At 39.1% G+C, this 27486-nt stretch overlaps 1 protein-coding gene across 2 annotated transcripts in view; it reads left to right on the forward strand.

Moving 5' to 3' along the window:
* The window catches only part of SESN3 (sestrin 3), a 73210-nt gene extending 49142 nt beyond the window's left edge, over positions 1-24068 (forward strand). Inside the window, exons 5-11 of one of the 2 annotated variants that reach the window (XR_005532236.1) lie at positions 3299-3535; positions 4077-4251; positions 10337-10455; positions 11294-11484; positions 14219-14363; positions 16198-18321; positions 18523-24068. Coding sequence is in view for 1 of the 2 variants with exons in the window: in XM_039254994.1 (XP_039110925.1) it covers positions 3299-3535; positions 4077-4251; positions 10337-10455; positions 11294-11484; positions 14219-14363; positions 16198-16284 (954 nt within the window). In the remaining variant the exon portion in view is untranslated. Of the gene's footprint in view, positions 1-3298; positions 3536-4076; positions 4252-10336; positions 10456-11293; positions 11485-14218; positions 14364-16197 lie in introns of both variants that reach the window. The other variant, XM_039254994.1, reaches the window with a different exon arrangement.
* Positions 24069-27486: the final 3418 nt, after the last annotated feature.

A 27486-nucleotide genomic window follows, 5' to 3' on the forward strand; every position in this document is an offset into this window, starting at 1 on the left:
AAAGTATTTGCCAACTGGTGCCAACACTTAAATGCTCCCTGGAAGAGCAAGCTTAGATGAGAAATAGAGTTGTAATTGACTAGAGCACTTGGTAGCGGAAAGAAGCTAGAGTGAGGCCATTACACCATATCCTGGCACTGTGCTTGTCACTTGGTAACCATTCAAGACGTGGCAGCTGTCATCTAAATTACTATCAGAGAAGTCTTAGGTATTTGAAATCTCTGCTTCTAATGTATAGAAATGTCCCTAGTTTTTTGGATACTCCTATTAGACTACATTTTTGTTAATTATTTGCCCACTTAAACCAAATTGAGCTTCTGTCAATCTTTCTACTCTTAGCTTTTGAATATCTGTCTGGGAACATGTGAAAACATAATGCTGTCCTGAAGTTTATGTTCTGATTCGATAATATGTTACTTAGATAGAAGAATTAATCATTTTTAGGTCCTGTGTTAACGACCTGGTGCCATGTGGTTTGGTGGGTCTAAAAAGGTAGACCCTGCCCTTAAACATGCTTGGAATCTAGGGGAAGAAAGAAAGAGAGGTAATGACAGTGATCACAGCACTGGAGTGTATGAAGGTATCACTAAAAGGAAAGGGATCAGGAAGCTGCGTGAAAGAGGTAACATTTGAGATAGGTCTTGGAGAGTAAGTGGGAATTTTCGGGTAGAGGAGAGTATTCCAGAGACAACAGAGTGGGAAACATTTTATGTTGGAAAAGCAGGTAACAGCTTCAGGTTACTGAATGAAGGGCAGGCTGTGTGAGGTGGGCATAGGAAAAGAATTGGGAGCATGTTGTTATGACGCAGTGGATCTTGTTCTAAAGAATTTATGTTCTATCCTCAGAAAGCTGTGTCTCCAGTTATGTTATGTCACCTCGCGGGTGCACAAGGCAATCCTTCAAAATGTTAGTAAATTGTGTGTGAGCGCGCACCTGTGTACACATGTCTTCTCACCGTAATAAATTTATCTATTTGTATATTTTACTAGTATCACAGTACATGTGTAAAACTAATCTATATAAAATGTACTTTATAAGTATCTTTTAGTATTAATTTATACGTAAATGTACATATTCTCAAGGACTGGGCCCTCCAACTGTTACTGTCAGAAGCGTATGTGATCAAAAGATTTTGGGAATCGGTATGATAAAAAATTAAGCACCATTAAAGGTTCTTGAGCTGAGTTGTAATATGAGTGGATGTAGTTGGTGGTGCAGAAGATAAATGATAAATGGTACAGGCTAGACACAGGGAGCCAGTCATAAAGCTGTTGCCGTAGTCCTCTTGAGACATAATTTTTTTTTAAGCCATGGAGAGATAAAGAGGAGCGATCAGACTGTTGGTAAGCGGTCTGCATGAGAAGAAGCAGGGCTTGGTGACTCATAGAATGTGAGGATGGATGAGCTGGGTGTGATGAGAGAAAAAGTAAGGTTTCTACCTTTCTCGCTGGGCAAGAGGCAATGCCATGAGTGGGACAGCATACACAGCCCCGAGAAAGGAAGATTGTGAAGTCTGTAGAGATGTCAAGTTACTGAGAGAAATACAGGTCTGTGACTCAGGATAAAGGATAGATTAGAGATAAAATCAGATAGTTATTTACATATAAGCGAAGATCAAGTTGATGGAATGAACGATCCTTCTAGGGAGATACTGCACAAGGAAAGAAGATCATGAGTAGAAGAGACTCAAGCCAACATTTCAGAGGCAAGCAGGAAGAGAAGGGGGCTGGGAGGAGTTGGGGGAAACATGAATCTCAGGGTAGCAAGGGTGCAAAACAAATTAGTGAAATTGTTCAAGTCACGGGAGGTTCATTTCAAGAGAGGAAGTAAGAAAAATATAAATTCTACAGAGATCATATGAGATAAGTACTAAAAAGAAATAGCCCTGTTGGAGGTCATATGTGCCCTTAGTGAAAGTAGCTTCAGGAGCTTGCTTTAAAAAGCAGATTCTAATGAATTAAAGAAACAGAACTGAATGTGAGATGAGAAATTCAAGATGATGAGTGTTGGCTGTCTGTCCTTTCAGGTTTAATAATTCTTGGAGAAGACTGACAAAGGCCTTGTAAATTCTACCGATCCTTTTGGAAGGCTCTTTGGCAGAATTGTCAAAAGTCTTAAAATTACAGTTACCCTAAAAATCCTATTAAGGGTTGTTTCTAGAATATGAACACAGCTATAGCATGAAGATGCTGTTTATAATAACAGATACGCACACACAAAATATTGAAGCAATTTGAATATCTGACAGGATATTAGAAGATGGAGAAGTAGTTCCATATTTCCCTGCTATGAAATATATGGCCCATGCTTAACGTTAAGACAGGGTAGTCTGAAAATTGAACATGTCAAAATGTTGGGCCTGAAAAATAGATATATTCTGATTATATAATTACACTTATAAAAATAAAAGAAAATGCATAAAAGCTGTATTAGGATTAGAATATGATTCATTCTTCCTTTTCTTTTCCCTTAGCCTTTGGTTAAATTTCGTGTGTGTGTGGTTTATGGAGAGTAAAGCAAAAGAGGTGTTGGTGGGGGGTTGCCTGTGAAGTGAGCAAAATTAAAGAAAAGTATAGATGTGTGAGGAGCAGCAGGACACACACATGTGCCCCAAGCAAGAGAGGAGAATCCTGATCGGGAAAGAATCCCCGATGGATTGATGGGTGAATTGGCCCTGGGAGAAAATGGGGATGGAGGCATCACTGTTTTTAATGGCTTCACTGGTGAGTCCCTCATTCAGCTGGAGGATCAAGTAAAATAACATAGGCAACAGTGCTCTGAAACGTTTGAAGTTCTTATTCAGAAGTGAGGTATGGTTTCTGTCATCTGCCTTAGGGCCTTTCTCCATCAGGAAAGATATCTAAAAGACGACTAACAAAGTTGACTTACTGAATTGGGTTTTTTTGTGTGACTTTTAAGGGAAGAGTCTTTACCTAAAAACCTTAAGATGAATGGTTTTGCGAGATCATCCCTAAAGTCTCTTCTAGCTTCAGTGATCTTTGATTCTCTGAAATATCTCATGAAAACAACATAGTGTTTTGGAAGCAGAAGTTCCATTGAACATATAAGGGATTTAGAAGAATCTGCCACAAAATTATATTGTTAGGTTTGACAGTTTAATGCAATATTGTTTGGCCAAAGGCATCTCTTTATTATATGAAACATTTTTAGAGGGGAGTTTTGTGTTTGATTGCTATAAATGGACATAAAAATTTGGTGGACTTTTCTTTTTTTCTAAAATTGCTTTGCATCATTATGTGATTTTCATTTTTACTCTGATTTGCTTTCTCATTTCAGAAACTTGTCAAAACTGGAGAAAATAATTGGTCTCTGCCCGAACTGGTACATGCTGTGGTCCTACTGACACATTATCACGCTTTGGCAAGCTTTGTTTTTGGGAGTGGCATCAATCCAGAGAGAGATCCAGAAATCTCCAATGGATTCAGGCTAATATCAGTCAACAATTTCTGTGTTTGTGATCTTGCTAATGACAACAACATAGAGAATGCATCCCTTACAGGCAGCAACTTCGGGGTCAGTTTCCTGAACTTTGTTTTTCTTTACTGTTTTGCCTTTAAATTTCCCAACGTTAAAAACATCTAGATAGAATTCATTGTCAAAAAAGAAAAACTTTTTTTAATTAAAAAAAAAAAAAAAGAATTCATTGTTGGACTATACAGGATATACTTGAAATATTTTTGTACAGTTTTTCTTACTGTAAAAATGTAACCTGTACATTAAGTTCTGAATTGTCTTGAAGAGGCTTTTAAAGCAAATAGATATTATGACAAATCATAAGGCTGCCTCATTTTTAAAAATTAACTATAATTTAATATATACCAAATGCTAGAATTCTAGACTAAATATATTTATACATTTTCTGTGTTTACAACTGAAGCAGAAACATCATACTTCTGAAAATGTTTGAATCTATCATTTGATTTCCTTTGGAGTTAGTGAGAAACCCACCTAAACTGTGCCTGTGCCACTGTACATAATAAGGTGACATTGGGAGACAGAGACATGTACTAAAATAATTTTTAATAACACCCAACATTATCTTACCTGGCTTCAGATTGTAGATTCTCTAAGCGAGCTAGAGGCCTTAATGGAAAGAATGAAAAGGCTTCATGAAGAAAGGGAAGATGAAGAGGCATCTCAGGAAGAAATGACCACTCGCTTTGAGAAGGAGAAGAAAGAAAGTCTTTTTGTGGTCTCTGGAGATACTTTTCATTCATTTCCTCATTCAGGTGTGCTTCTCCTTCCCCCCCCCCCCCCCCCCCCCCCCCCCCCGCCGATCTTTGCCTTTGAGTTGTTAATATCCCTGACAGACCACCTTCAGTATTTTTCATATAGACATGTAGAAGCAACTCTACGACCATGTGCCTCTTATTTAGGCCTCCTCCTCCACCCTGACCGAATGCTGGTGCTCTCCTGTTAGGTTCGTGGATCTCTCAGTGTGCCCCAGGTCCAGTTGACAGGAACTTATGGTTCTGACAGTACATGCTCTGTCCTGCGTGCAGTGTTACTCAAAGCAGAACAGTTGCTTAGGAAGTTAGAGATACCTAATTCACTCCACTTTTGTGATGTTTTCAAGTGATAAGTGAAATCCTGTTTCAATAGAAAACATTTTTATAATAATATCTCTGCCTTTTGTGTGTGAGGGGGAGTATGTGGGAGGATTGTTCTTGCACTGTTAATTTTCCACATTAGTTCTAAAATTACATTGGACTTGCCTTTGCAAGATTTCTTTGGAGAAATCTTCAGAATTTAATAAAAATGTATTATTTAGGTCATATTCTTATATTTGGAGGAATTCATTCTGTTTTAAAAGGGGGAATTCATTCTGTATTAAAAGTTAGGCATCTTTGTTCTAGTCTTGAAAATGTACTTTTTTCCCTAATACTCTAAGAGATTTTGAATTAGACTTTTCAGTTCTGACTAAAAAAGATATTGAATGCCACATAGTAAATGTTATTAAAATAGCATTGACTCGTTAGAAAGCTGAAACCGTTCAGAGTCATCAATCTACCTAACCCTTTAAAAATAGGGTTCCATTGATTTAAAAAATTTTTGGTCTTTTTAAAAAATTTTTTTAATGTTTTATTTATTTCTGAGAGAGAGAGAAAGAGCGTAGGCAGGGGAGGGTCAGACAAAGGGAGATAATAGAATCTGAAACAGGCTCCAGGCTCTGAGCTAGCTGTCAGCACACAGCCTGATGCAGGGCTTGAACCCACGAACCATGAGATCATGACCTGAGCTGAAGTCGGACGCTTAACCAACTGAGCCACCCAGGCACCCCAAAAAATTTTTTGGTCTTTAGGCCAGTCTCATAAATTCCAAGGGTAACTGATTTGGCCATAACTTGTTTGTTAATATTAACATGGCACCGACCAGTAGTCCTCAGAAGTTTTGCCAGGAAGAGCAAAAACCCCTTTTTATCATCTCCCCTGATGATCTTTTTTATGAAAGATTTTATCCACCAAATTGAGTATATTAAGTTCTGGTTTCTTAGAGCTTCTAAGCAGCAGGAAATCCCAAGTAAAGAAACTCGGTGTTTTGGTTATTAGCTTAATAGCCATTCTACAAACATGCCTTGAGTTCCCTAGATGATCTCCGCATGGTACTGGGCGCTAAGGCTTTCAGGCCAAATAGGACACGATTCCTGCCCTTGGGCGCTCTCAGTGCTCATGAGAGAGAAACAATTTCATTATGTAGCAGAATGTGAACAGTGTAGGAGCCTAGAAGAGGACCTTGAATCCAGTGTTGGTGGGAGAGGAATGTGCACAGATTGGGGCTCTTCGAGACTTCCTCCAGCCACTTGGCTCTAAGACATAGAGACCTGAGTGCAAGGGGGTTAGTGGCAAACCGTCAACTGTGCCAGGGCATGATGGTAAGGAAACAGGATGCCGGGCACAGGAACAAGTGGTTCTGTGGTGTTCGGGCATAGATGATGATGTAGGTAATCACATAAGCTTGTTACGTAAATAGAGGCTTAATCACGATGACCTTTCTAACCTTCAGGAGCATGCAATCTGCCATATTTAGGACATTTTGAGCTAAGAGGTCTAGAGATGTCTTAGTACGCTGCTTCTCAGACTTTCACTGCATGTGAGTCCCTGGGGGAATCTTGTTGAAATGCAGATTTTGATTCAGTCAGTCTGGTCTAGGACCTGAGCAGGCCATATTTCTATCATCCCCTCAAGTGACCTCAGTGCAACCAGTCTGCAAACCACACCTGGAGTAACAAGGGGCTGGCAGATAGTCTGAAGGTCGGGAAAGGGTTTTATTTGTATTTTTAAAAATTGTTTCAACTTTGTTTATTTATTTTGAGATAGAGAGAGTGTGCGTGCACACACAAGTAGGGGAGGGGCAGAGAGAGAGAGAGAATCCCAAGCAGGCTCATACTGTCAGCACAGAGCCCAAGGCAAGATTTGAACCCATGAACCATGAGATCATGACATGAGTAGAAATCAAGAGTCAGATGCTTAACCGACTGCGCCACTCAGGCGCCCCAAGGAGAGGGTTTTAAACTCAGGATGAAATTTTGGAAATTATAGGCATGTAACTGGGAGTTAAAAGAGTTGTTTATAAAAACCATCCAGAGAGAATACATGGGATAAAGGAAAATCATAAGCCTAGGGTGAACTTTCTGGGTAAACCAATATTTTAAAATGTAAACGTTTTTATTAATTATTATTATTAATTATTAATTAATAGACATTAATTTTTAAGAGCTTCTCTAACATCACTAGAGCTTGAAGGATAAAAATATTTTATTTCTTTTAGTCAGTTTTGTTTTTAATATTGAAAATATATTTTGGACCCCAGCCTCTACCTTCTTGGACCCTTGAGCAGGGACTCCTGCCTTCTACAGTGAATTTTAACTAGCAAGTCTTAAATCCTAGCTAGAGATTATGTTCTAATTTTGACAGGAGAGGCTGTATCCTTTGTAAATCATTCAGGGAAAGAAATCCGTTTGCCATTTACTCTTAACCATTCCCAATACTACATTTGCTGGTCCCACAAATGGAACAGCAAAGGGACTCCATACGGTGGCTCACTGAGTCATTTTTATAACCTTAACCATGTTTTACAATGGAAATAGAAATTTATATTTTTTCTATAATGAATTTCTTGGTTTGACCAATGTGATAAAGCATTCCAGACTCCATGTGGAGATTCTAAGAACAGCTTTTCAAGCCTTTTGAAGAAAATGTTTAAAATGTTCTACAGAGGTAGTATTCTATAGCTTGGTAACCGAGTTAACTAGCTTTTATTCTTTTTTCGTTTCTCAAGTTAGAAAGCCATCCTGCTACTGTTTTCTGTTCTGTTAGGGGCAGATGAATGTAGCCCATGTGCAACATGTTTCCTTTGAGTCTAGACCTTGAAATATTTTTTTAGATAGAGTTAAAATTGGGAGTTTTAGATTTGTTGATCAGAGTACTAATTTTAACTTCCTGAAATAAATTTAGAAAAAAGCATTTGTAGTTCGAAGACCTTTGTACATTTCTTTCTGTGGATGAAATCGTCTAGAAAACAGGTTTTGATTGACTCTAATTTTATCTATTTATTTACTGTTTTAAGTTTATTTATTTATTTTGAGAGAGAGAGAGAGCAGGGGAGAGGCAGAGAGGGAGAGACCCAGAGAGAGAGAACCCCAAGCAGGCTCCACACGGTCAATGAAGAGCCTGACACAGGTCTTGAACCCACGAACCAAGAGATCATGACCGGAGCCGAAGTCAAGAGACATTTAACTGACTGAGCCACCCAGGTGCCCCGACTCCCAATTTTAAAATGAGTAAGTGGATATTGATTGTAGATTGTAGAAGATAGATTCTATCTTATTTGGTTAGTTACTCATTGTTGTTTATTTAAAGAAATTTAAAAGTCATACGACAACTTAAAAATGCATATGAACAGAACAAGAACTAACTAACATCAGCATCAAATGAGCCAGCTGTTTAATAGTCAACTTCAGTATCGGTATTTGCCAAATGAAACCCAACTGGTTTCTACCCAGCGTGGGTAGAAAGATCACGTCAAGAGAGAAACTGTTTTACAGACTTTAGTTATCACTCACTGCTCTTGGTTTGATTTTACTTCACAACCCACAAAACACCTCATTTTCTTAGCACTGCAGTGATAGCTGCCGCATTTTCAATTTTTTGCTTCATTTCTATTGATTAGTATGTGATGGGCTGAATTAAGGAAAGCCTGATAATGCCGTTCATAAATGTTATGAGATAAAGGATCAAAAATGCCATTTTCAAAGTGTTTCCATTTACCCAAACAGAATTGTGCAACGGGAGGAGACAACGCAGTAGTTGTGGGTTAGGCTAAGGATAAGCCTGAGATTTCGCTTTAGAAAACAGACAGTCACTTAAAAGCTTCAGATCACATTAAGTAGTACAGTGTTTCCAAGTTTTCCACATCCTCCTAAATGAATCCACAAGGTATTTCTTATTGATACTCAGTACTGACAGTGGTATTAGTAACTTAACAGTTAGTTTACTTGTTTCTTAAGGAGATATTGGAGATATTTCTTTTTGCATTAATGAAACAAAAAAAATAGATATTAAGTACATAACATAGTACCCGGTTTATAATAAATCCTCAGCAAATGCCAGTCTCTTCTCATTAGGTATAATAAAGAAGTTAGGTAATGGGCACCTGGGTGGCTCAATCCGTTAAGTATCTGACGTGGGCTCAGGTCATGATTTCATGGTTTGTGGGTTCAAGCCCCGCGTTGGGCTCTGTGCTGACAGCTCAGAGCCTGGAGCCTGCTTCAGATTCTGTGTCTCCCTCTCTCTCTGCTCCTCCTCTGTTCACGCTCTGTCTCCCTCAAAATAAATAAACATTAAAAAAATTTTTTAAAGAAATTAGGTAAGAATTGTAACATTTCCAAAGTTGGGTAGCCTGGGTGCTTGATCTCTCCTGCCATTATTGCTAGGATTTTTACAAAGCAACAGAGATTATAAATAATGAAGGCACTACTAATTTACCATGTCTTCTGGATGAATTGCTATAATTGCACTTGTTTATTTAAATTTCTCGAGACCGTCCAGTTAAGAATTAGTTTTTTATGACATCAAATTATTTTAGGAGCTATTTAATATTTGTTTATTAATTACTTATTAGATTTCTTTGATACTGATTAAAATAACTTAGTAAGAAAATATTGGTCTTTGCATAGAAGGAGTATTTTTTCTCTTATTTTGAAAACAATATGTTCACTTTCAAGAGTAGAAGGTAGTAAATAAAGGGAGGTCATTCTCTTTCAGTGGTTGAAATCAGAAAAAAAGTAATTATAAAGATGGACTAACTTAAAAAAAAAGGTGAGTTAGGAGAGAATTCTTTTTAAACCAAATTAACATTGGGCATTTAAAATTTTTCAGCAGTGGGCTCCTGGGCTCCAACCACTCGGTTGGGCGTCCAGCTCTTGACTTTGGTTCAGGTCATGATCTCCTGGTCTGTGGGTTCAAGCCCTGCATCAGGCTCCGTGCTGATGGTGTGGAGATTGCTTGGGCTTCTCTCTTGCCCCCCTCCTCTCTCTCTCAAAATAAGTCAACTTTAAAAAATAAAATAAAACTTTTTCACTGGTAAATTTTTACTCTTATCAAGTATGCGGCAGCCAGCTGTCTTAATGATTATTATAGTCTTCCTATCTTCCTCCATGCCACGTTTATCATATTCTAATCACAGTCTCCTCAACACATTGTTTACTTCCTATGTTGTATGCCTTTTTAAAACTCAGTGGATTTTCCCAAACTGAACCTTCCTATTTTAGCACCCAAGTCAACTAAGAATTACAACAGTGGTACCCAAAAGGCCACTTTCCTCCCTGCTGAGTTCCCTTCCCAGCCCCTCTCCCTGAATGCCGGCCGGTGAGCTGAAAATGAACTACATTGCACTAATTTTCACTATGAACACATGCAGATGAAGCACCATTGAATTTTAACAAAATCTGCCTTAACTTTAAACTCCACTGAACTGGTCTTTTACCTTTATCTCCTCTCTTTCCCATTTCATCCTGCACAAGTTCAAATAATGTTTAAGCTTTATACTCAAAGGCCTGCGCTAGCAAAACCAGTGTATTGATCCTTTGCTAACTATTGGTTAGATATTTTACTGTGGCCATTTTCTTGCCCAGACAACTACACACATGTTAATGGCCACTGTGTGGTAATGAAATTGTATTCAAAACTTAAGCCATAAAGTCAATATTGTCACTTCAGAAATCCATGGAAAAACTAAAAAGTGGAGGGAAATGGAGCAGTTCCATTGTTCTATACACAGTTTCCTTTATACTAAAATGTTCATTATTGCCCTTAGATTTTGAAGATGACATGATTATAACATCTGATGTCTCCCGATATATTGAAGATCCCGGTTTTGGGTATGAGGACTTTGCCAGACGAGGAGAAGAGCATTTGCCAACATTCCGAGCTCAGGTAGAAGATGCCTTCATTCAGAGGAACTAGAGAATAAACACTGTCCTCTTAACTGTGAAATGCTGAAACGTAAATCCATTGACTTCTAAAGAAATTAATGGTCATTTTGATAGAGTCTGTAAATCTTTTCACGTAACCTAGTTTTTAGCCTAGTCTAATTTGATCACCCAGTAGACAGATTATTATTTTATTATTGAAATAATAAAATTTCCCCCTCTAAGAAAGCAGAAGGAATCTGTCTTCAGTTACTTGCATTGTTATATGGTAATTGTATAGTGTTCATACCACTTTTTTTTTCTTGGGGAGGAGCAGGGAGGAAATCAAGTGATAAAGTTCCATTTATAATAAAATGGCATTTTGTAATAAGATCACACACTGGTATCTCTGGGCTCCAGCGCCAGCCTGCTCCCATCCCTAGAAAATGGAGCCACCGTAGTGATGTGGCTCCTAACGAGAGTGTAAGTTTGAATTAAGACAGACTCCGTAGCACCTATCCACGTGATCTGCTGATCGTGCGTGTCACTGAGCAGCTTTAGTCACATAGGAATATTCCAATATTCTGGAAGGCGTTCTTCCAGGTACGGGTGTAGCTTGCGTACTAGCTGACCCTAGGAGGTGGCCAGAGTTCATCCCAACATGTCTGACTGTGGTCCCCACTGAGGAGACTACCTGGCACTCTCATCTACAGACTGATATGAAAGGTTCTCAGGAAAGCTATCAACTTAGAATTAAATTTAAAATGTTTTCACGTCCTTGCATCGGTAATTATATTTAATATACATACAGAGTTTAAACACAGAATGACCGTTTTGTAACTGGATATGACTTCCTCCTTTAGGACTATACCTGGGAAAATCATGGGTTCTCCCTGGTGAACAGACTTTATTCTGACATTGGACACCTTCTTGATGAGAAGTTCCGCATGGTCTACAGTCTCACCTATAACACTATGGCCACCCACGAGGATGTTGACACCACCATGCTGCGCAGAGCTTTGTTTAACTATGTTCACTGTATGTTTGGAATCAGGTATGTTCGTTCTCAAAGACAGTTTTAACCATTCCTAAGTGAAAATTCTGACCTGAGTCTTGCTTCGGTCCTCTTCAATGTTATACAGTACTGGGGAGAAAATATTACCTGTAGACATCTGATTTTTAAAAATTGCCTTCATCTTAGAGAAAAACTGTTTTCTTTGTTGGGAATTTTAGCATATACCTGTAAATACAGTAATAAGAATGTATTGAGGAGGGAAAAAGATCAAAAATCATTGGAGGCTAGGATAGGATCAGACTCAATTTAAGAGTCCTTCCTGTAAGAATTAGACAGTTAAAAAACCATCTATTGTGTCCCTTTAGCTCAGTGTAATAAATGTTGGTTTGTTTATTTACTTTTAAAGGAGGTGTAATTAGGGTCTAAATAAAACTAGGATAGATTGTATCCTCATAAAGCTCACATGAGAACACTGAAATGAAAGTATCAGTCAGTATAAATTAATGGCCTCTAAATTTGGAAAATTGGCATGGAGAGAACAGTGAGTAAATGAGCGAATAAGATTGAATGGTCTAATCAGGAAAGCTTTTTTGGGAGAATGTGCCTTTTTGAGCTGAGTTTTGAAGGCGTTTATGGAGATAGATTTGCAGAAAGAGAAGATTCACAGTCATGAATACATTCAATTTGACTCTACTATATCCTTTCTGATATAGTATCAGAAAGCCTTTGTGGTGTGGAATTAGAATTCAGTTTGTTACGCAAAGTGTCTTCTGTAGTTTTAATTTAAAAAAAAAATTTCCTGAAACATCTCCTAATAGGAAACCATTCTACCTAGAAGACACTATTAGGATGGTAAATAATAACTGTGCTGTTTACTCACTTATCATTCCAGGCAATAAATTATCACAGAACCATCACATTTTGAAACACATATATTGTACCTACCTAATTAAGAAACACAAATACTAACAATTTAATTCAATTATGATATATTATATTGAAGACAATAAATAACAAATCTTATGGTGATTATATTTATCTGTTGGGTGCTACCAAAAAAGGCTCATATAACATTTTTGAATACTTATTTTTAACTAAGCATATGTTTGAGTTAAAAATGAGCTGAAAACATAGAAGAGAAATCCCACAACCTCCCAATACTGCATTTACCCTCCTGTCTGCCTCTGTGCCCATTTACTCTGCTGTCTCTTCTCTCATATTATGGATGAACTGTCTGTGGCCCTGTGCACTTGGCCACAAAATCCCATCTCCTCTCATTTAGCATCCCTATCCTAGGATAAAGGAGATGCGGTATATACACACAATGAAATATTACTCAGCCATAAAAAATAAGGTCTTGCCATTTGTGACCAAGGGATGGACTCAGAGGGTATGCTACTAAGTGAAATAAGTCAGAGAAAAACAAATACCATATGATTTCACTTATATGTGGAATCTAAAAAACAAAGCAAAGAAACAGAAACGGACTGCTACAGAAAATAAACTGATGGTGGGAGGGGGGGTGGGGAGGGTTGGAGGGAAGGCCAGAATAGGTGAAGGGAATGAAGAGGTAAAACTTGCAGTTCTAGAGTAAGTAAGTCATGATGATGTAATGTTCAGCACAAGGAATCCAGTCAGTAGGATCGTAATAACCTGTATGGTGGCAGATGGTAACTACATTTGTGGCGAGCGTTTTGGGAAATATGTTAATGTTGAATCACTGTGTCATACACCTATAACTAATACAGTATTGTATGTCAACTGTAACCAATAGTAAAAATTCAGGGTGCCTGGGTGGCTCAGTCGGTTAACCATCTGACTTCAGCTCAGGTCATGGTCTCATGGTTTGTGGGTGTGAGCCCCGCATCTGGCTCTGTGCGGAGAGCTCAGAGCCTGGAGCCTGCCTCGGATTCTATGTCTCCCTCTCTCTCTGCCCCTCCCCTGCTCATGCTCTGTTTCTCAGAAATAAATAAACATATAAACATGTTTTTTAAAAAGTAAAAATTCTTCCTTCTCTCTCCTGCACATCCTCTTTACCCTGTTCATTGGATCGTTCCCATAAGTATAAATAAACAATGCTGTTACTTCTCTGATCTTTAAAAACAAAATCCTTTCTCCATCCTTCTTTTCCTTCTGGCTGCTGCCTCATTTTTCTGCTCCCATGCACAGCACATCTCTTTCAAAAAGCGTTGTATATCTACTGTCACCATTTTCTCCTCCCCCATCCCCCCTCGAATGCACTTGGGTACCACACCTACAAAACCACTCTTGGCGAGGTTCCCTGTGATCTCTGGACAGCTGCTTCTCAAGCTCGGTGCTCGTTTCCTGTCTGATCCTGGCTCCTGCCTTGCGGCTTTACATGTGCTCCTGTTCCTCCTGGCCTTTGCTCAGGTGTCGGCCACCCTCCCCCAAATCAGCAGCTCCGCCTATCACAGCCTCCAATTTTCTTTTCTCTCCACAGCAGTTATCACCACCTGACATTATATGCTTGTCTTTTTTTTTTTTTTTTCCTCTTTTTTCTCCAGTAGGACTTCATTTCCATGAGACCAGGGATTTTTTTTTGTTTATTCTATTCATCAGTGTCTCTCCAGTACCTAGAAGAGAACATGCAAAGTACATGGCACGTAATAGGCGCTCAGTAAATATTTGTTAGAACAATTAGCTGATGAGGGTTTGGTATTTAACTGCTAGACAATAAACGTCTCTTGAGACAAACCGAGAAATCAGAAGTTTTGACTTTGTCATTCTAAAATTGTTGTCTTCCTGCTCATAGGTATGATGACTATGATTATGGAGAAGTTAATCAACTACTTGAACGAAGCCTGAAGGTTTACATTAAGACCGTGACCTGCTATCCTGAGAGAACTACCAAGCGCATGTATGATAGTTACTGGCGTCAGTTCAAGCACTCAGAAAAGGTGTGTTTCATGACTAAACGTTCCATATACCTTAGACACGTGTCCAATATAATTAGGAATGATTATGAAAAAGTTCATAAATCAGTGCCATTAAAGAAAAGGAAGTGGTGTCATGTGGCTATACTTTAACAATGTTTTTAAATCAGGTTTATTGAATATTAACCAAATTTTTGTGGTATGTTTTGTCCAGTGTGGTATGTGCAGTAAAAGTGTAGCATCAGCCTTTGAAAGATTGGATCTGGATATTGATAGTTTTTTTTTTTTTAATTTTTTTAATGCTTATTTATTTTTGAGGGAGAGAGAGAGAAAGAGAGAGACAGAGTGTGAGCAGGATAGGGGTAGAAAGAGAGGGAGACCCAGAATCCGAAGTAGGCTTCAGGCTCTGAGCTGTCACACAGAGCCTGATGCAGGGCTCGAACTCGATATCATGATCTGAGCTGAAGTCAGATGCTTAACTGACTGAGCCACCCAGGTGCCCCATGAATATTGATAGTTCTGAAGTACATTTAGGAAGATGTCTACCAGTCTAGTGACTAATAAAAATCAAAACTACTGAGATGTGTCAGGTATGATTGTGCCACACCCAGAGGTTTATCCATTTAGAGAGTAACTCCGGCCATTAGAGTTAACCTCTTAGGCAATAGTTTCTTATTCCAACTTGGTAATTTTGTATTTTGACAATAATGCAGGACCTTTGAGCCAAATATATATACCCTGATGTAAGAATATGTCTTTGGATGAAATATATAGGAATCATTATGTAAGGCCTAATAAATGTTAGGATCTTTAACAACACTGTAATAGAGCTGGCCTTAAATCCTAGGTCTTTTTGACCTTTAAGTCCATGGATTTTCCATTTACAGCACAATTTCCAAGCTTTTGCAAGTCAAAAAATCCATTTAGGGTTCTGATTCGCTAATGAATTCTGTGACCTTGACAGAGAATGTTATGGCCTCCATACCTAACAGATTCTATGAAGTCTTAGAGTCAGTCATACATAGGATAAATAACCCATTTTACTGCCAGCATCTCTTCTTCATAGATCTTTATGTCCTATTTATATATTTGCATTACTTTACTAGGCTGTATCTAGAAATTCCCTTTACTGGTCAAGAGAATCTATCTAACAGTATATCTAAACTGTAGAATGTTATCATAATAAATATAATATCAAAACACATTTCTCTGTAGTACGTTTCGAAAAATACATAGGTATTAATTTTAATTGATCAGTTAAGGTATATCTCCCCCAAAACTTAGGGGCTTGTATCTAAAAGATTCCAGGGATGCTACCCATATCTAACAAAGACCAGACAGTTATCACAAACTGCCTTAAGCTTCAGGTTTTCACTTCAGCATCTTTCCAAGTACACAGGAAGAAACGTTTTTAAAGGCCTTCCAAGGACGGAACATAGACTCTAAGAACAGTAGAGCTGATTTTTAGCCACATAAAACTGGAGGAAAGGTATAACTTACAGGAAAGTTGCAGTTTGTTAAAAAATTGAACACTATGTTATTTGGTAATCCAGAAGACTGTTTAGCTTTACACATCATGTACATTCTGACATAATGCTTGGTATTGCAGAGACTTGTAGAGGTCATTTTTGCCACTCACAAGATCCGTTTCTTTTCCGTAGACACAGTTTTGTTATGAATGTTACATCGTTTACATGCATAGATATGCCGAGACATGTGTGTTCGTACATGTGTCTGTATACACAGGACAAACCTTTGTGAATGTCCCATATGTTAAAAAAAAAAAAGAAAGAAAGAAAATGTAAGCTTTTTCAGTTGTTTGTAATGGCCGCTAAGTTGCTAGCATTGTCATTTCTAGGTTCACGTAAATTTGCTTTTAATGGAAGCACGGATGCAAGCTGAACTCCTTTACGCCCTTCGTGCCATAACTCGGCATTTGACCTGAAGCATCACCCAGCGAAAACATCACCTGTGTGTAAAGACCTTTTCACACAAGAATATCCATCAGAAGCTGTTTGTGATGAGCATCAAAGTTATTCAGTTCTCTAGTGTCAAAGTCTAGCCGTTCTCTCTGGCGGCTGTAATGTGCAATGATGTGTTTTATTTTTCTTGATGCTTAACATTACTAACGATTGCAAAGATAATACTGAGGAGCACTACTTGGCATTGTTTTATAGTTGGAGTTTTGGATACTGATCATAAATCACGAACCTGGTTTATTAATGCTTAACTTCAGTGCTTTTGGGTTTGTATGTATATGTATTCTTTTCTTTCCTGTTTTTTTTTTTTGTTTCTTTTATTATTTTTTTTTTTTGTAATAAGGAAAAGCGCTTACAATCTGCTCAAGCAGTTGTTTTTCAGATATTGGAATTCAGCAAAGAATGGCCTCTTCTGGCCATTCTAAACTTTTAACGTTGTGTCCTAAATCTGGTGGAGGAAAAGCATGCGCTGTTGAACTAAGCTGCTCACAGGACACATTATCTGTGTCCCCAGGAGATTATTTGTCAGGCACTGTTTGTGGTTTTGTTTGTTTGTTTGTTTGGGGTTTTTTTTGTTTTTTTTTTTTTTTTTACTGCTATTGGCGATAACGTGAAATGTGATACAGCCATTGTCCATAATTTAATGTGAAATTAATCATGATGAATTCTAAAGCATGCTACTGAAATGCCAAATTCAGCTCTTTTCTTTCTCTTCTGAAACAGAAGTTTCCGTTTTCCATATCAGATGTGTATATTAAAAGCAGAATTATGCACAATCCTTTCTGTCACTGACAGTCCTAACTCATCTAAGTCCTCAGCGCTCACAGAGCTGCTCACCGCTCATTCAGTTGGCACATGCAAGCCTGTACCCACACAGGACTGACCAAAAAAGTTTCTTTGCACATTTTTCTTTTCTCATAGCGCTTTCTATATCGCAGTAAGCAGAGGAAGGTTAATATACTTGTATTTTTTCCTGGTAGGCTTTTAGAACTTCTTTCCCATGATTTTTCTTCTAATAGGCTGAGCAGTTGAATATTCAGAGGTAACAAGTGTGTTTCTATGCATTAATGTGATTGAACAGCAACAACAAAAAAAGTGCAATATGTTGGGAAAAAATACTCAGCTGAACTTTCCCCCCATTATGTCATTGCAGAAGTGTCCTTGTAAACAGAGCCATAAAGAAATTTTGTTCGAATTTCTTTATTGCACAAGGCTTTTGCCTTACTGGGGTTGAACAATGTTCTTTTCCTAATGCCAAAGCACCCCCTTCCCCAGAAAAAAAAAGAATCTCTTTGGACAACTGGTTTAAAAAAGCTATCAAGTCTTAGGGGAGGAAGAAGCATCCAAAAAGTCACATTTTTGCATTGGTCTGTGTTGCCTGATTAGACTATCTTTACAGAGCACAACATTATGTGTTTCTAGCTTTAATTTGTATTGTGTTAATGAACCAGTGAAGTGCCTAAGAGATGCTTACAACTACCCAGTAGGACACGACCGCACAGCTTAAACACTTTTTGGTTAATTAAGGGTGACTTGAATTTTCACACATCTGCTAATTTTTTAAAAAACGACTCCATTTTCTCATGGTAGATAATAGAGTCAAAATTCTCTGCTAGAGTTCCCACAAAGATTTCATTGAAGACTGACTGAATTGTTATATAGGACTTTTTCTCTCATGAAAGGATCTTGGGTGATTGTTTTGTTAAGTCACTTTATCTTCCCGTTCACTATCCTTTTCTGGTACAATCCATTAGGTTGCTTTCTTTTAGAGTTTGTCCCAGATAAGACAATAGAAAAATGACTGCAAACCTACTAACATAAGGTGGTTCTGCCTTTTTAGTTTCCAGGATCTTGTTTGAAATCTTCCATGTGAGGAAAAAATTACTAATATTTTTTAAGGCAGGGTGGTTTATTTAAAGATACCATTCAAAGAATCCATGCCAGATCTCTTCTGTTTATTGCATATACCGTATGTTGACTTTATTCAGCATCACATCATACAGGTATGTCTATTGACTGCAAGGAAGGTATTTAGGAAAATGACAAAACACAGGTGATAACATAAATGCTCATTTGACTTCCCTAACCTTAGAACTTCTGAGTTGAGGATATCTTTTATTCTTGACATTTGTGGTTTTTTGTTTTGTTTTGTTTTGTTTTTTAACTACATTCCTTTCAGTTAATAACCCTCTATTGTTGCGCAGGTGACCTGTATTGCAGGATAAAAAAGGATCTTTATAAATGGAAAAGGAGGAGAAATTCTCACATAAAAACCATATGAGCTTTAGACCAAAAGGGGAACAAGGTGTAAGTAATGAAAATGGCCACTTAGTTTTTGTCTTTTTTTTTTTTCTTTTTACCCCAGAAATGGAAGTAGTTGGAGTTTGGGGTTTGGAAATATTAGTGCCTTTACTAGATCTCTTTTCTAGCAGAGTTTCTTTTTAGCTCAGCATTGGCCTCTCTCATCAGTAATCAGGAACGTAAGTCGACTTGGAACGATAAACAAAAACAAAACAGTGTATTTATGAACCTCAGTGAACCAGCCTAGAAAAATTGACTTCCGAAGGTGCTGGAGCACCTACTGAGATGCAGCACGCACAACACGAGTACCATTTTACAGCAAGTTTGCTGTGAACTTTCTCTAATGCAGACTTGAAATTCTGATGCGGTTTTCCAGGGTGGTGTTTTTTCAGAGTATTGAATTTACTATGTAGTAATTTATAGTATAGCTTTTTATATTAAAATGTGATATTTTTCAAAGAGATATCTGGTTCAATTAGTGTAACGATGTGATTATACGATACGCTAACCTCCACCTTGGGGCTCACATTGTGCCAAACTTAAAATGTGCAAGTGTACTTGGAAAAACAGCACATGTGGCTGTGAATTCTCTAACTTCCTTGCTTATTATGTTGAAATCCGTCTAACACGCCACTGATGATCTGCCTGGTGATGTCTATTTACTTCCCGTCTTCACTTGTGATTCTTAATTTCTCAGATCACCTTAGGAAATACCTTAAAATACTCTACCAACTGAACATCAGTCTGATCTGTAAACCCATCCCTTGACCATGGAGGTGGCCAGGCAGCTGCCCTCTCAAGCTTAGGTCTCCTCAGATGGACCCTTGATAATCAGAGGAAACGAGGCTTGCTGAGATGACACCACTCCTTACCTTCTTTACCTTTTTGAACCAAGTATGTTGTCTCAGTCTCAGGAAGAATCTTTGTCCCATCCAGGGTACTTTCACAATAAAAGATGGCTAATGTGGAATCTGGGCCATGGCCTTGGCCTTTCATAATGGCTTTAAACCCAAACAATGGCAGAGCAACACAGGGCTGTTTTAAAACAGTGAACTCAGTGGAAGCTTTATATTAAAATCATATTTGAACCAGAGCCCCTATTTTCATTGTGTTATGAAATCCTCTATGGATTTTAAATTCTTCTGAAAACTAAATCACATTATTCCAGAGCAACTTTTTCCTTTTCCACCTTACAGAGTTTTGGTGGCTTTTTTCTTTTTAATCCCAAATCCTAGATTATTAGGCCGCAGCAAAATAAAATGATCAGCAAAAAAGTTAAAGATCTTTATTTAAAAATAGTTCACCACTTTAGTGCAGAGTGCATGCATGTGTGAAGGTAAGATTTTTTAAACTCGTAAATCTGGTTCATCAGGGACAAAAATTAATTTCAGTGCATGTTATGAGAATGATTTGCACTGTGGTAGTAAAATGAGGTTTTTGTGTTGTGTTGTGTTTTGGAGACAATTCTAAACCTTCCCTCTGGAAAGCAAAACCTTAAGCTCTTCTCTTCTTTTTCTTCTTTTATGCAAATAGACAGTCTTGCATGGAGTAAAAAGCGTGCAACAGTAATGTTGTGTGAATAGTGTATGAAATTTTTTTAGTATATGCAGCAGCACCCTGAAAGACACGGGGCCCCTCAGTTCGGCTTGAGTGTTAAGTTACCTACTTTGTATAATCAGAACCTATTCTCGGTGGCCGTCATTTTAATCTGTTTCTCTCGTATCCCTCCGGAGACCGAGAATCAAAGGACGTTGTCTTTCCTCAAAGCAGTACTGTAACATGACTATATCCCCCTCAGTCTGCAGAACTGAAATGTCCCCTGTGTGTGGAGCCTATTTCCACGCTAATTTGGCTTAGTTAGCACTGTCTGCTCAGATGAGACCTAGAACAAAAATCGCTGGGGTGAAATGGATCCTAGAGGTGGAGGCAGAGCCCTGTGAGGAAGGAGAAGGTTTCCAGTGAACGCGGGGAACATTTGAGTGTGGCCATCCTCAGCATCGCACACCTAATATAAGGGAACATTCCCGTGTGGGAGTTCCCATCTGCATTCAGTCCACCCTCTCCTGCCTGCTTTCTTTCCCCCAAGTGCCTCAACCTCTACATGCTTGCCGTCTTCCTCTTCCCTCGGCCCATCTTGTCTGAAGGCCTTTTCACAATCCAAACCAAACATCACCAGCCACCTGCTGATAGTCACCAGCATTTACTTTTCTGAGTTCCTTTTTCTCCACTCATTCAGAACAGGACTTTGTCCCCACTCCCCTCAATCCCTCAGTCATCCAGCTACATGTTGACTAACCTTCGCCCTAGACACCCTAGCAGATATTATGCAGCACCGAGTGTAATCCTGACCACCCCATAGTCCTCTACCCTGTCCCAGCTGCCTCTACCTCATCCCCAAAGAGCCTATAAATTCAGAGTATCCAACCTTTTCATGGATTCACTCTCTGCTGTTCAGTAATGCTACTTCCATATTTTAATAAGTCTTAGAAGATTTTAGCCTTCTCTCAAAGTAGAAGTCTTTATATTTATACATGATACAGAAATGGAACTATTTCTACCGTGCAGAATTTAGCATTTAGCAGGACTGTAAAGTGATTGATTGAGCTACCACCCTAACCTGGATCTATAGTAGGTAATAAATACTGGTGTTAGTCCAAGTCATTTGAATGTAAATTTAAAGTTCTCTAGCAATCCAGATTCATGTGTAACCCCTCGGGGGAACAGGAAACTTCTGGCACATCCATGGATGGTGTTTCAGATATTTGTTTTATTGTTGTTACTTGGGCCTTGAAACACATTTCTAAGAGAAGAACGTATGATAAAGGGCGTTTAGGTGGTCCCGTTGGATTGCAGAAGCCCATTTGATATATTATATAGATAAAATACCACAGTTGGGTACATAAGGGTTTGAACAAGCTTTCCTGGATTAGACTAGGCTTCTAGTCCCCATTCCTACCCTGCTCCCCATGGGGGAGAAAGGTACTATGGGGTGAAAAGGGAGCACACTGACTTTGTAGTCTTTATCCCCTTGGCTGCAGTTCAGGTTATTTCCAGACCGTGTCCTTAAGGCACAAGTGCGCAGAAGAGGGTGAAGTGGCCGTTCTTCCTCTCCAGCCAGTGTGCACTCTGTTCACGGCTGACAACTCTGTCCGGTATCTAACATGGGGCATGTTCATCTACAGATGGCTGTCTGACCCGGCAACGAGCCACCCTGTTTGGAGGTGTAGACTAATACAGTCTGTGGTGGCGTTTGGCATTGGAATGCTCTACGTTCCGTTCATGAACAAGCCGACCTGATGGCAGAGTCTAGTAAATGCCTTTAAAGTTCCTAGGAGTGAATCGATGCCTCATTGAGAAATAAGACTTAATAATAGACACCGAAGGGATGGTTCTTACTAAATCATATGTCATGAAGTGGTCATTCTAGCTTAAATGAATTCTGACTGCACCACCATGAACTACAGAACTGACAAAGAAAACATACAGGGACGGGGGTGGGGGGTGGGAAGAAGGAAGATCTGATTTTTTTTAGTGCTTGTGGAAATGTTGGAAATAATGATATGCATATTATCAAATAGCCTTTAGAACAAACACCCCATGTTACTTATAGCTTACAGGACAACATCAAACATTAGTGAGTCTAAGTACGATAAATATAATTTTTGGTATATAAATTTTGCTAAGACAGTCTATTTTCTTGCACCCCTCAGCTTAACCTCTTAGAAATGAATGTATAATTTCCACAGAAAGATTATCAAAGGGAGAGAGAATCTCTGGTATTTAATGCTAAAGTATTGTTCATGAATTCTGATTATCCAAGTGTACGCATTATGACATTTAGCAGATCTCTTTCTTAATCAGTCTTTACAGATTTTTCCACTGACTTTCAAATCTTCTTAGGAAGGATCCAAAGGTAGGATAAAGGAAACCAATCAGTTGGGTAGCCAAGTCGTTTCCTTTGCAATGTTGAGAGACTATTTTCTCCTTTCTGAATTTCACTGGTTCTCTAAAATAAAAGGCAAGAGTTCACTGGTACTTGTTTGTCAAGGAAAGTGATCCAGACTCTATCTAGTGCACATATTTTCTTTGCATCCATATATCTTCTCTGGAAAGAAAACACGATTTTTCCCTTCCTCTTTCTCTTCGTATGTACTCTTTTCAACTCAAAATAATACAGACACAGGAAGCAAACCAAGCCAGTTCGGCATCTGCTCCATGCTAATAGAATAGTCCCATCCACATGCACAGTTTGAGCAAGGTGAAGAAGAACCTTGTCAGGTCAACTTGGAACATGGCCTTGCTTCTTGAATTAGCTCCTTCGAACCTGAAAATAACTTTCCTGGTCATGGAAGAACTGGATGTATCCTTTAGCTTATGAAATAGGATTTGAACTTGAAATCTCTCTTTTTTTTTTTTTTAAATCCTGATTCTGCAGGGCAGCTACATAATGAATGTATATATTAAGACTTTGTAGCTGAATTGCACATGAAATCAGATTGCCAACTTCTTGACTTTCAATTTTAGACATCATTTTATCCTTAAGTTGTGAGCGATATATGTAGCATGCTGTGAAACGTCTATTATAGTTCTTTAATTCATCAGTATTAATACAGAATTATCTTTTGCGTTCTTTGGTACTTTTTATTCAGTGTAATCAGAAGCTGTGATGTTTTGCCTTTGTAGTCCTGTGCTTTGTTACTGTAATTTTTTTTTTTTTTTACAAAGCACGTGACTTTGGACTAATGTGAGGCAGATGACATGATCTTTAAGACTGCTATATATATCAGTCTCTTACTATATAAGGTTTTCAATTAGAATAAGCTTTTATCAAATAGATCATTGATGCAATTTAGGATTCACGCAGTTTTCAGCGTCCAACAGCGGTCTCATATTTATAGTTTCAATTCTGAAGATAGCAAACTTGATAAACAGCCACTTTAAACTTGTTCCGGCAACCCAGATCCTGCTCTAGATGTAGTAGTCTAAGGTAGTTAACCATATAAGCCTTTTCAACTATTATGCCCTCCACAGAGTCAGCAGTTAAGGAGATTATAGAACCCATGAAAGCTTTTTGTATGTATAAGTAGGTTTTATTTTTCTTATGTTGCTGATTTTACAATTCTGACTAAAGCTGACCTGAATGGATCAGTTTATGTGTAATATTCTAGTGCTTTAATGGCTTTTTTTTTTTTTTTGGAGGGATGGGTAATATTATTTGAACAGATGCAGAAGGAACTGTTAGTGAGTCAAGACAAACACGTTTGAAATAAAGGAACTGTGTATTAACATGTTAACAATTCATAACTGCACTTTTTATGACATTTTGAAAATCTATTTATAGGTACAGAACAATGGGTTTTGTTAAACTGTATCACATTTATACTTGCAGAAATTTATTTCATTGTTATTAGTAGGAATTTTATTGGTTCAATAAAATTGGCAAAACCGATCCCTGATTATTTGCTTTTATATATATTTACATTTATATTGGAGTAGCATTCTTGCCTAGGTTTGTTTCTGCTCAATTATTAAGACGTGCATTCAAAAAGACATCACAACAGTAAGTCATTTTTTCCCCTAATTCCTGACCCACAGATTTCTGGTGACAGTTATTATCACTTGATACTGTATTAATGGAATATTGCAATAGCGTACTTTGTGCAAAATATATAATTCCTGTTGCCTTTTAAAATGTCATTGGAGAAGGGCACCTGGGTGGCTCAGTCAGTTGACCGTCTGTCTTCGGCTCAGGCCATGATCTCCCAGTTCATGGCTTCAAGAACCCCATCATGGTTCTTGCAGTGAGCCCACTTCAGATCCTTTGCCTTCCCCTTCCTGTCCCTCCCCTCTCCTGAAAAAGTATAAAATATCAGTTGTGATCGCAGCAAGAGGCAAATTAATTTCACCATTGTCTCTTATGAGCCAAAACGGTAATGTAGAATGAGAACAGAGCATTGAACCTGGGGTCAGAGCCCGGCTTCGGAACTTTTTCTTCACATTCCAATACTAGCTTTGTGGCCCTAGAAGTAATTTAATCTCTGTGATCCGTGATTTCCACACCACAGTCTGAGGGGAATAATACCTTCTTGACATGGTTATTTGAGAAGTAGGTGGAATGTAGCCACGTATTTGAAATATACGTACAGTAGTGAGTTTGAACAGCGAAATGAGAACGCCTGAGAACAGGGTTGTTGCTCGTTGAAACAGATGAGGAGGAGAAGAGATGGGGAAGGGGAGGTTATAATGTGTAACGGGAATAGATGGTAAGGTCCCAAGTAGAAATGTAAGATAGGCTTTTGGAAAGATACAGAGGACGTGTAAAGTCTTTCATGTAAGGTTTTCCCAAGGCAAGTCCTAATTTTGATTTATGCTGATTACATAAAAATCCATATCAAAGGCGAGAGCTCTCCCTTTGTGCCTCGTGTCCAGCTGTAAGGGAAGTTGGGCAGAAACCACCTCCTTGCTGATTAGAGTCTGTCTCTTTCAGTAATATGCAACCTCCGGGGGAGGGCACGGGGAGGGCACATCCGGCCAACTCAGCCCGCAGCCTGGCCCTCCCCCATGGCCTCCCTCAACTCAAAAATCCCCCCTTTGGACGCTGGTTTCCTGAGAATTTATTAACAACCCTGAGCCATTTTTTAAAAAATATTTTTTATTTATTTCTAGGAGAGAGAGAGAGAGAGAGAGACCGCGTGAGCAGGGGAGGGCCAGAGAGAGGGAGATACAGACTCCGAAATAGGCTCCAGGCTCTGAGCTGGCAGCCAGCACAGAGCCCGACGCGGGGCTCGAACCCACGAATGGCGAGATCATGACCTAAGCGAAAGTCGGACACTTAACCAACTAAGCCACCCAGGCGCCCCTGAACCATTTTTAAAAGTGAAATAAAAGTCGATGTTCCTGTGTGCGCTTGGTCCTTTCACATACAAGATCTCATTTATGTCTCCAGGTAACTTTGGAAAGAGCCGTTGTGTCCATTTTGCAGATGAGGAAGTTGGGCCTCAGTTTTGCCTGCCCAAGAGTTGGCACCTAGAAAAGGCACAGTGAGGATCTGAAGTCATCTTTCTAATAATCACTTTTTAAATTTTTTTTTTTTTGAGAGACAGAGCATGAGTGGGGGAGGGGCAGAGAGAGGGGGAGACACAGCATCTGAAGCAGGCTCCAGACTCTGAGCTGTCAGCACAGAGCCCAGCGCAGGGCTCAGACCCACGAACCATGAGATCATGACCTGAGCCAAAGTCAGACGCTCAACGGACTGAGCCACCCAGGCACCCCTCTAATAACACTTTTTATACTGAACTTCCCCACCTTTTATTCAGCCTGTACTTCTTGCTTGATGATGTAAGTACCATCACCATGAGATTTTACTGAAAAGTGAAAGGATAGTCCATGTTCCAAACAAGAGGTTAGAGAACTTTCCTCTCCTGGTAACTTGCAACTTTTTTTAGTTTTAAAAAAATAAGGTATTTTTTTTTTACCTCTCCAGTCCTGTAGGGGCACTTCTATTTAAAAGATAGTCCCCAAGGAGAAGGTTCTCAGACCAATTATATCAAATCAGTAGCTGTAAATTTAAAAGCTAAAAATTTCTCCCAAGAGAACCGCAAGCCTAATCCTAAAAAAGACTCAGGAAAGCTTAAGAATGTATTGCATTTTGGGGGCTCCTGGGTGGCTCAGTCCATTAAGCGTCCAACTCGTGGTTTCAGCTCCAGTCGTGATCTCACAGTTCGTGTCTTCAAGCCCCACATCAGGCTTCATGCTGACAGTGTGGAGCCTGCTTGGGCTTCTCTCTCCCCCTCTCTGTCTGCCCCTCTCCTGCTTGCTCTCTCTGTCTCTCTCTGTAAATAAATAAATAAGCTTAAAAAAAATTTTTTTAATGTATTGCATTTTTAATCTTAGGACTATTCTATTTGGTGGAAGGTACCATTTCAAACTCATAGTTTCTAATGCACCTTTCCCACTATGGATGGAGAAAAGAGTCCGTGGCAGAAAATGTCTCTTCTCCCTAATCTTACATCCTTGACCTGTGTCAAAACCCAGGTGAGCCAAACCTGTCCACAGAACTCTTTCAAAGGAAGTTGAGGCCGGACTTGTTAATACTCCCTCTTTGGCACCAGCGTGCTCCTAAAATGAACACTAACAAATCTTTCATCTTCGATTCAGGGGGAAATTTAGGAAAACGGCCCTGGGGTACACAACCTTCCACCACCCACGGACTCTCTCCTTCCCTTGCATAGAGGATTAGTGCACGCCTCTTCTACACCATTGCACAGTCACGGTGGTCTCTTGCTCACTCCCTCCCGCCCTGCTGCTGAGGCCGGTTGCATGCAAGTACTGGCCAGGTTCAATGGGGGAGAGTGACTCGGGGCCCTGGACTGCTGGCTTCCAGCTTCTGACTCTGGGGCCGCTCCGAGTGCTCATGGCAGGATCCCAGAACGATCCGCCTTTGCAGTAGGTGCGTACAACCAGTAGTGACCACTACGTATACAAGGCTGTACGAGATAGGAATTTAGAAAACATCCCAGAATAAATTCAAATCTCAATGCCACCGTTGCTGGCTATCTGGCCTTGAACAGGTAACTTAATTCCGTGGGTTCTCTGTTTGCTCAACTGTAGAATGCAGATCACCGTATTAAGAAGGACATAGCCGCTGTCCTTAAGAAAGGGGAAGTGTGGGTAGGAAGAAGGTAAGATAGCGACATTAGACATCATGGAAAAGAATAAGGTCATAGTTTGTCGCATGGGGTCATAAAAATAGCTATCATTTACCAAGAACCTTCTCTAAGTGTTAGGAACTTAGAAGACTTTTTTCATTATAATCACTCTGCCACTGGTATTTCCCCCAGTTTAAAGAATTTAAAAAAATAAAAAAA

The sequence above is a fragment of the Hyaena hyaena genome, unplaced genomic scaffold, assembly GCF_003009895.1.
Source record: "Hyaena hyaena isolate Hyena2069 unplaced genomic scaffold, ASM300989v1 scaffold_506, whole genome shotgun sequence".
Taxonomy (NCBI): domain Eukaryota; kingdom Metazoa; phylum Chordata; class Mammalia; order Carnivora; family Hyaenidae; genus Hyaena; species Hyaena hyaena.